At 34.2% G+C, this 10,344-nt stretch overlaps 1 protein-coding gene across 1 annotated transcript; it reads left to right on the forward strand.

Moving 5' to 3' along the window:
* Positions 1-4,077: 4,077 nt before the first annotated feature.
* mtsh (mitoshell) lies at positions 4,078-6,733 on the forward strand. The gene is made up of 3 exons (XM_089635286.1): positions 4,078-5,065; positions 5,780-5,939; positions 6,712-6,733. The coding sequence occupies exons 1-3, from the start codon at positions 4,078-4,080 to the stop codon at positions 6,731-6,733; spliced, it is 1,170 nt and encodes a 389-aa protein (XP_089491412.1).
* The last annotated feature ends 3,611 nt before the right edge of the window (positions 6,734-10,344 follow it).

The following is a 10,344-nucleotide window of genomic DNA, read 5'->3' on the forward strand; positions in this document are numbered from 1 at the left end:
AAGGTCATCACATTTGTCACCACAAGAAAGGAGATGCATTTAATAGTTTTAATCGTCCACTTCCTAAAAATGATACACCGGTAATGGATAAGTGTCTCCTTCGTCGTGCGTCACAATCTTCACACGCATGGAAATAAATCTATGTCCTATATGGTACTTGGTTCGAGAAGACAAACAGAGGTCGCCCAAAAGGAGATGAGCCGACACAAAAAATATTCTACGAACCAAAAAGTATTTTGTCTATAAACCACCATTCAATAGCTATATTTTTTTATATATAGCTGGCTTGTAAACACTAACTATTATTTTATCGGCAATAAAACTTTCCGAAATAAAATAGTTCTTAAATATTTGTCAAATAAATATAAAGAACCACATTATGAAACTCCCGCTTGAAAACCAGCAAAAATAAAAACAAAATAGCAACAGAACAACGAAATTCGATTATTTCACTGCCATTCGTTGGCAGGAACGGAAAAATAATCTGGCACGGTGATATTTTCGATAGAAAACTATATCGCATAAACAAATTAAAAATTAAAAAGGCTCGAATATTCCGCAGAAAATTTAATCTATTCTAAAAATACGTGATAAATATTTTGATAAAAAGAAATTGAGAATATAACTAATAAGTCAAACGATTTCTTTGGATGCAACATGATTTCGAGGTGAGAGGTTTAAAACTATTTGATTTATTGTAGATTATAGATGTTACATATTTTACGTAATTTTCAATAAAGTAAATTTAAAGTAGTCGTATATAATTTCCAGTTTTAACTCTCGTTTAAATGGTTTTAATCAATTAATACAACTTTGAGAGGAACCCAGATCTTATTCATGCAATAATTTCTTTTTGACGAGTGTTTCGAAAAAGTTTTTCAATAAAATTTTTCCCTAAAATTTTTTTTTTAATAACTATATTTAAATGCATATCTGCTTATTTTTCATTATATCAAAAATATACTTAACCTAATACATAGTGATAAGCTAAATTTTTATGTATTATGTTCGATTTCCTATATAAATTTTCCTTTCAGCAAAAAAACATAGGTAAAATCAGGTAAAAGTTTTTGAGAAATGCACGTAGGGGTCTTCTTTTGTTTCAGTTGCAAACCGAGAATTGTTATGGGTAGATTGCTAAGCTCTCTGTGTTGATTTCTTATAAAAAAGCAAGAAGTATCAAAAATAATACAATTGAAATACCACATTATTGTTGGTAATTGAAAATACTACGGTAGAAAATTATTCTCAAATTTTTCGTGAACGCCTTTTCTCACCATTAAAATGTGTGAAATGAATAAAATTGCTACCAGGATAACATATATATGAATATTTTTTCATTGAAATGATATGTTAGTGGTTTACTTGATTATATTCTGTGCTCCTGGCAAAATCTCACACCACGCCTTTTTAGTGGGTCGGCCCAACCCGCGCCGCGCGACCCCCTACGTTTTGGGGGCGTATTCCCCTAGACTTTCCTCTTTTCCCTTCCCCACCACCCCTCGCCCAGTTACAGTTCTCATACACCTATTCTGCTTTCTGCGCTCCCGATACAAGTTGCCCCGAATTGACCCGATTTCGATGTCCCAAGGTGATTTCGCTTTCAAATTAGGTCACACGGTTTGTCGGCGGCTACGTTCAATCAATAACTTGAATAAAATTTATACTAAAATATAATTACAATGATTATTTTTTAATGATAACCTACTTTATTTAATTTTGTATCAATTCATCAAAAACAATGATCAGGCAGGAGTGGCCAAAAGTATCAGATTTCCACGCTGGCGTCGCGGGTTCACCCTTTGCCAGCTACTTCATCGTCACACAAACAATATTTACGATAACAGTAGGAGAAATTTTAATATTTTCAAGTTATTCGTTAGATGTGCATTAATAATTATTATTGTGAGCACCTTAATTACAAATAGTTTTCATTGAATCGTCGTCATAATTAGTTTTATCTCAGTGAAACCTACTCATCACTCCAACAAATGCGCATCCAGGCGTCCCTATCTTATTCTACTTCGGTGGCCTCTGTCCGTTGCAGGCACATTGTCATATTTATTCGGTAAATTTCAATAGGTAGATGTAAAAAAAATTCGAACAGCAATTTAATTCATATTTCGGAATGACAGATAAATCAAAATGTCATCGGAAAACAGCTGATTTTGACTGATATGAATGGAATTCTGTTGAATTTGAATATTCATTTAAATATTTTATATTTATCTTTCCACCGCCATCTTTCTTAATACAGACCGTGCTATTGAAAATGACAGTAGAGACCTATTTTAGGACTTTTGCACTGAGTTTTACTAGCATATACTAACTATATCTACTACTATACTCGTATATACTAAGCCAGTGCAAAAGTACGAAAACAGGTCTCTAACTGTCAGCTCATTTTCCATACACGGTCTATTTTAATAAAAGATGGCGGTGATCTTCCTCTAAAATAATGAAGAACTTAGAGGAACATGTTGAATAAAGAATATAAGTTTAACAACTAAACTACTGTGGTGGGTTTCACTAACTTATTTACTGAGGTGCAGTCTATGTTAAACATGGTGTCCGGTTAAAAGTTATACAATATTATACATGGTGTCCGGAAACTAGCGGTGTAACCGATTCAGTGCTAATCACTCCCATAGGCGGATCAATCACTATGTAGTTTTAACTCCTCAGACGGTCGGATTATTTCCGCTCTGCAATAAAATCCAAATAAATGGAATATTTCCGAACGTGTCCGAAAACTAAAATCAGTTTTAGAAATGTAATGAAGTACGCTCTCATATTTTGTTATTAGAAATAAAAATACATTTTACAAGTATTAAAATTTCGACAGCAAATAAAAAAGTGAAATGGCTTACTTTACGTTTTTTGTAACAAAAATTACTGATAATATTTAAAAAAAAAAACACACTTATTTTATTAGACAAATGTAAGTCATCTCACTTTTTTCTCGTTTCACATAAAAATATTTAATACAAAATTATCAATTTTTTTCAAATTGCGATCGGTACCTTTGGCTTCATAAAGTTGCACATTTTAATTCTTCTCTGGTTAACATGGTGTTTTCTCTTTCTAAGACCATTTAGATCATATTTCTCACCACAACAGTAAAGAAGTTACAACGATTTCTGTGAGACCACGTGAGTCGTTCCCAAAGGCGAACAAATTAGCCTGTAGGGTTAATGGTAACAAAGGTTGTATAAGTGGGAAACTGACGAATCTACATCACAGGTGTTTTCAATGTCTTTGAAAAATGCGTCGAGCGTAAACCCGGCTTAACTTTTTTAACGCCGGGGACCGAGGCTAGTCTGTTAATAATTTAGTAATGACAATGCGGATAACAATGGTAATTTATTTATTTCATTACTAGATGTCCGCTGAAAATGTCAATACAAACGTAAGGGAATCTCCTGACATTTCTGCGGGGGGTTTACTCGGCGTACAGATGGAGTCAGGTTAGCACAAATAAAATTCATATATTTTGTAGATCTTATTTTATTAAAAGACCCCCTAGAAGACCACCAAATTTATTTTTCCAGGATATATTCCTATTCAAAACAGCAATGAAATTGAAACACTGCAAATAATGGGAGCAACCTCCTACACCGCCAGTGAGCTTGACGCACTAAACAAGTAAAATATTTTTATTTATATTTTGTTCAAAGACCAACCACACTTTGGAATTTGAAAAACTCAATATTACCTTGCAACTAAAACACTTTGTTCATTTTACAATAAAGTGAAATACATAAAATTAACAATTTATAAATTATTTCAGATTTTTTTGCTGATTGAAATATAGTCAAACTGAATGAAGCAAAAAAAACACTGGTAATTAATAATTTATTTTTTAGGCAAATTCCAACAAATCTGACAATGTACGTATCTGCAAATTCATCTCTGAAAGAAAATGCGTTCAATTATCCGCATAACATAAGTATTTTGGAAGCCAATACGCCCGATTCCATGCCAAATTCTTCAGTTCTGCAGAGGAAAATTGTAAAATCAAACAATCAGTACAATGCAAGTTATCTGAAGCCACCAAGAGTCGACACCTTCGGAAAAATGCTTACGAAACCTAACACCTTCAATAACATAACTGAAGAGAGCCCACAGTATGGCTTGCCACATTCAAAGTCCTCGACAAGTTTAGATTTTTTGGCCGAAGGAGAAAGGATGGTGTCAGATTTGTGTAATATTTCTAATGAATCATATCTAACAGAATCCACGCCAAGGGAAACCAAAAACAAACATGAATATTTGTGTTCAAAATGTTTGTGCACTTCCAAATTGAATACCGAATCCTATTCGGCTCAATCCACTTCCAGAGAACGACCAGTCATATACGATGAGTCCGTTTCAATACAAATCATAAAGTTGGCGGTGGAGGCGTGCACTGCAGCTGAGAACATCGCCATCGCTAACAAGAATAGGCCCTGCTTTAAAAATATACAAACCATTTGTGAAAAGACCAGGTCCAATGTTCAAAAGCCCGACTCTGCCGTGGCGAATCTACACTCTCAGGGAGTTCCGTGGGTAATAAAGAACTTTATTTTTTCTTTTGTTCGAATTTTGGACGGCTGGAAAGGTATTAAGGAACTGCTTTGCGAAAAACATGAAAGTTTCAAAAGAATCGAAAATAAGTACTATAATCCTCAAATACGAGAGAGTTTTGTAGAATGGCAGAATGCAACTAGTAACATGTTGAACCACATTTACAAAACATTTAAAGCATTAGATAGTGGATTTCAGGCTGAACAACAAAGATACAAGCAAAATGCTAATGGGATTAATTTCTCTACAGTGCAGAAGCAGTCGTCAAAACCATTAGTATCTCCTCTACCTGCCAACCCTCCCAGCTATAATGCCCCCCTCAACCAGTGGGGAACTAACATATTTCCTCATGTATTTCCGCTTTGGACTCACGCAACGGCAGTTCCCAATGTCCCTCTAATGCAGGCGGTTTACCCCTGCTCTCTTCCCAGGAATGATTGCGACCTTAACAAGAGACCCGTCAGTTCAGTCAGTGCTATTGAGGGTCTAGAAGCCAGAGGTGAAATTAAATATACTAATAATATCTATGGCGCACAAAAGAATTCAGTAGTTTGGTTGCAGCCGCGTGGCAAAGATTTTTTGTCAAAATATCAACAAACATCAGGAAATATTTCAAAACTCGAAGAGCTTCCGAAAATGGCACAAGAAAGCAATGAATTTCAGAAACTCAGTAATGTTGAATCACCATCTTCAACTCCCGAGCAGTTATTTAATATAAATGAAACGAGGGAATCCTTTCCAATACAAAATACAAATTACTGGTCACATGAAAATACTAACACTATTAACCGGAACCCAGTTGACTCTTTAAAATGTGGTCCACAATTCAACGAATTAGAAGAATTTTCAAACAGAAATACTTTTTCTTTGGTACCTAACACTGCATTTGCGAGCAATGTTATATCTACTTGCAGTTTTGAATCAGATGGTGAAATTAATGAGACATCAAAGGTATACATGAAACCGGGCAGTTACAATGTTCCCATAAAGCAATCTGACATTTTACCCGAACCCGATTTTGGGACTGTGGAAACTATGACGGTCCATAACTCTCTCATGAGCAAGGGGACAGTACCAAAAGTATTGAATTTACCTTTCACTAAAGCCCCAGAAAATGCTTTTCCTCAGCCATTGTTTGACTGCAACTCTTATAATTTAAGCAAGCACATTCAACCACTTGAAAACATTCCAAATGTAAACATTTATACACCAGACTTAGGGCTCAATAAAATAATACCGAGACTCAATCAAGGCTACCTCAAATGCTCCGACAAGGAATGGGAAGCTGCTAAACAAATGGCTCCTAAAATACACACAACCATGTACAGCGGTCCCAACGATTCCAAAACTAATGCCCAGAGATTGTACCAAGCGTTAGCTACAAATCGACTAACCGAAAACAGGTCAAGAGACCCGCAGACTGAGGAAACACAAAACACCCTGTATGTGGACAGTGTGAGTTGGAACAAGGTCTCTCAAGAATTTTTTGGAGAAAGTGCTCAACCAATTAAAAACTCAGTTGATAATGCAAACGAAATTCATATAAATAACTTGATTATCAGTTCCGAATTGAGCAAACCCAATTCTGACATCAATCAAAATGTTGAAATACATTCCAGCACAGAAACATTTGGCCAAGAGTTGATGGTAGATGTGGGGATCGGTGAACACCTCTTAACTTCGAGTGAAAATGGACATAATTTTAAAGTATCTTTATCTGGGGAGTCTTCTTATTTGGAGAGAGAGTACGCATTGTGTGATACAGTCAAGAAACTGAAGAAGAAAATCAACAACTTAACAAGTAAGAGTACCGCCCGTAAGAAGAATGATATTCCTTTATCAGTCGGATTAAAAAGGATGGAAAGCATTTTGTTTGCATTGTGGGATATGGATAAGAAGAATGACAGTAAGTTTGGATTGGATATAAGCGAGGTGAGTTCTTTTAAATAATGTATTTATGTAATAGTTAACAATACACTAGTCGCTGCAAATCCATCAACGCCTAACTCAACCTGATTTTCCATTCCATCTTACGTTGGTGGAATCAAATCAAGAATGCAATAATAGATTTGTATCAATAATACTAACAATTTTAGTGTAATTTCATTGAGTGACGTATTAATATAATTTTCTGTCTCTTTTCAGGTCCCACACTATTTTGAGGTAGTAAAAAATCCTTTAATGTTCTCCAATATTTCTGATCGGATTCAAAATTCCTTTTACACCAATGTCCACCAAGTGGCTCACGACATTCGGTCTATCTTTTATAATGCATATGAATATTTGAAGGTACAAAATATAAAATATCATGAATCATTCCCTTACATTTTCATGATGGAAATATGTATCCAATTCCTAAACATTATATTTATAAAAAATTCTGTTCAGAATTAGATATTTAGATTCGAATGTCTAAAAACACAACTCGTACATCTCCATTAATGTAAATAGTAGGTTTACGACTTTGCATTATACTTTTTATAATAAAAGTTGGAATTTTTTAGGTTTACCCAGATGACAAACTAAGAACCCAAGTATCTGAAATGTGTGCATATTTTGAGAAACTTTTTTCCGAAGGCTTCTTAAATGTGAACACCCCTCGAGATAAGAATCGAAAACAAAAGAAAAGGGCCGAGTTTGTGGACGAGAAAAGAATGAATACGTTTCTTTGTGATACTAAGAAAATAGAAAAGGAAAAATGTCATACATAAGTGTTTATGTAATTTCTTTGGAAAAAGGGTTTCCAAAATATCTTGTTTCTTTTCCTCTTCATCTTCTTCTAGCCTTTTAGCATCCAACTTTGGACCTGAGCCTCCTTCAATTGTCTACGGTTTTGCAGATTCTTGATGAATTTCTCTCATATAACACCGAAATTTTATTTTTAAGTCATCAGCTCATCTGTTGTACCGAAGACAATTAATTAATTAGTTTTTAGCTGTGCCCCATGCCACGTGCCCGACATAGTACATAGTCCTATTTATGTATGGAGATTGTGAAGTAACGTCGGTTAACTTTGTATGGCTTTTAATTCACTATATGTATGTAATGTAAATGTGTCAATGTACAGTAATAATATTATTTAATGTTCAGATTTCTTTAAAATTTTACAAGTAATAAGAATTATTCATGTGATCAATACCTACAGGCATTACTAGAAGAATATTATGAACTGTATATTATGCCATTATGAGTTAAGTTTAAAAGTAATGAGAATTTTCACCAAATGTGACCATGGGGCCATGATGAATGTGGCCATGTGGCCATGATGAATGTGACCATGTGGCCATGATGAATGTGACCATGCGGCCATGATGAATGTGACCATGTGGCCATGATGAATGTGACCATGTGGCCATGATGAATGTGACCATGCGGCCAAGATGAATTTTGTATAAATTATATTACAGTGATTATTTATTTGTATTATAATAAACGGCTCATGTCTTTTCCAGGTTATGCAAAACGAGTATGTAATTCATTTAATTTTTATTATTTTTGTAAATACATAATATATTCGGAGTAGTAATATTTTGCAGTGAGTATAACTCAAAAGGAGGAGTGAGAGACTGAATGCTGTAGAAATGAGATCCCTGAGGCGTATGTGTTGTAAAACAATGTATGAAAAATGTGGAGACCTGCAAAGAGTGCAAGGCCGATGTAAGCGTAATGAGTAAGATTAAGAAAGGGACCGTCGGATGGTTTGGGCATTTAGAACGAATGAACGAAGAGAGGAATGTAAGGAGACACAAATGTGAATGGTAAAAGAAGTCGGGGACGCCTGAGAAAGGCATGGCATTATCAAGAGAATCAAATACTTGAGTCGGGCCATGTCAAGAGCCAGAATAATAGAAGAGTATGTATGAGACGATGTGAATGAGGCAAGGAGTGTGTAGTTTGGTGGTCATTCCTCTCCGTCTACCCCTGCAGAAAAAAGGCGCGATGGTTACTTAGTTAGGAGTGTAACTAAATAAACATTTCAAAAATATATTTATAGCTTACAAAATCGAATTGCAGAAAAATATCTTTCATTATGAGGCAAGCATTACTTTCAGTTTCTCCTGAATATTTTTAGGTTATATTATATTTTTAAAATTTAAAATATGTTTGAAATTGAATGCTGGTAAAAATGGTGCATCGGTACTTTCATGATGGCATAAGCTATCAAGTTTCTCCTATTTACATTTTCCCTATCAAGTTTCTCCTATTTACATTACCCCTATCAAGTTTCTCCTATTTACATTACCCCTATCAAGTTTCTCCTATTTACATCACCCCTATCAAGTTTCTCCTATTTACATTTCTCCAATCAAGTTTCTCCTATTTACATTACCCCTATCAAGTTTCTCGTATTTACATTTCCCCTATCAAGTTTCTCCTATTTACATCACCCCTATCAAGTTTCTCCTATTTACATCACCCCTATCAAGTTTCTCCTATTTACATTTCTCCAATCAAGTTTCTCCTATTTACATTACCCCTATCAAGTTTCTCGTATTTACATTTCCCCTATCAAGTTTCTCCTATTTACATCACCCCTATCAAGTTTCTCCTATTTACATCACCCCTATCAAGTTTCTCCTATTTACATTTCCCCTATCAAGTTTCTCCTATTTACATTACCCCTATCAAGTTTCTCCTATTTACATCACCCCTATCAAGTTTCTCCTATTTACATTTCTCCAATCAAGTTTCTCCTATTTACATTACCCCTATCAAGTTTCTCGTATTTACATTTCCCCTATCAAGTTTCTCCTATTTACATCACCCCTATCAAGTTTCTCCTATTTACATCACCCCTATCAAGTTTCTCCTATTTACATTTCTCCAATCAAGTTTCTCCTATTTACATTACCCCTATCAAGTTTCTCGTATTTACATTTCCCCTATCAAGTTTCTCCTATTTACATCACCCCTATCAAGTTTTTCCTATTTACATCACCCCTATCAAGTTTCTCCTATTTAAATTTCCCCTATCAAGTTTCTCCTATTTACATCACCCCTATTAAGTTTCTCCTATTTACATTACCTCTATCAAGTTTCTCCTATTTACATCACCCCTATCAAGTTTTTCCTATTTACATCACCCCTATCAAGTTTCTCCTATTTACATCACCCCTATCAAGTTTCTCCTATTTAAATTTCCCCTATCAAGTTTCTCCTATTTACATCACCCCCATCAAGCAGAAAATTAACTGAAACATAATTGAAACCTTGATACCTAAGCATGAGATAATTTATTTTATTTTTATATGTTATTTTATTATCGATCATTACTAATTATTTTTTGCATTCTTTTGTGTTGTATATATATTTATTCTACCATCAATACACAGCGCGTCAATACGCTTTGTTTAATCCTTTCCGAGGAAAATGTTTATTAAGTTTAAAAGTTCTTGTAATATTGGGTTGCTGAAGATATTTATAAATATTATTGCGTTAAGTACATATTAATTGTTATTGATTTCATCATGTATGTACAGGAAATTTTATTTAAAAATTTATAGTATAAGAATTCAACGAGAATATCATAAAATGCTTTTTTTATGTGAGAATTTCCATTTTTTAATTTAATATTATGAATAGCAATGACAGTATTAGTCACGTTTAATAGAATGGTGGTCACACATGTGTTATGCATTATCATGCCAGCTGTGTTTTATCTGTGATAGTAATTTGACGACAAAACAACCTAGTCATGAGTTTTATATTTTCGTTGTAAAAGTTAAATGTTTAATTTTGTCAACCTTATATTATTTTTAACTAATAAGCAGATGATCT

This window comes from Hesperophylax consimilis, chromosome 1, assembly GCF_061612785.1.
Source record: "Hesperophylax consimilis isolate HC1 chromosome 1, BYU_Hcon_1.0, whole genome shotgun sequence".
Taxonomy (NCBI): domain Eukaryota; kingdom Metazoa; phylum Arthropoda; class Insecta; order Trichoptera; family Limnephilidae; genus Hesperophylax; species Hesperophylax consimilis.

Bases quoted from the DNA above. Each gene is read 5' to 3' on its own strand.
- mtsh (XM_089635286.1), top strand. From the start codon at position 4,078: ATGCTTACGAAACCTAACACCTTCAATAACATAACTGAAGAGAGCCCA. The intron at 5,066-5,779 runs GTGAAATTAAAT...TTTATACACCAG, and splicing joins TGAGGGTCTAGAAGCCAGAG to ACTTAGGGCTCAATAAAATA. The intron at 5,940-6,711 runs GTTAGCTACAAA...GTCTCTTTTCAG, and splicing joins GCCCAGAGATTGTACCAAGC to GTCCCACACTATTTTGAGGT.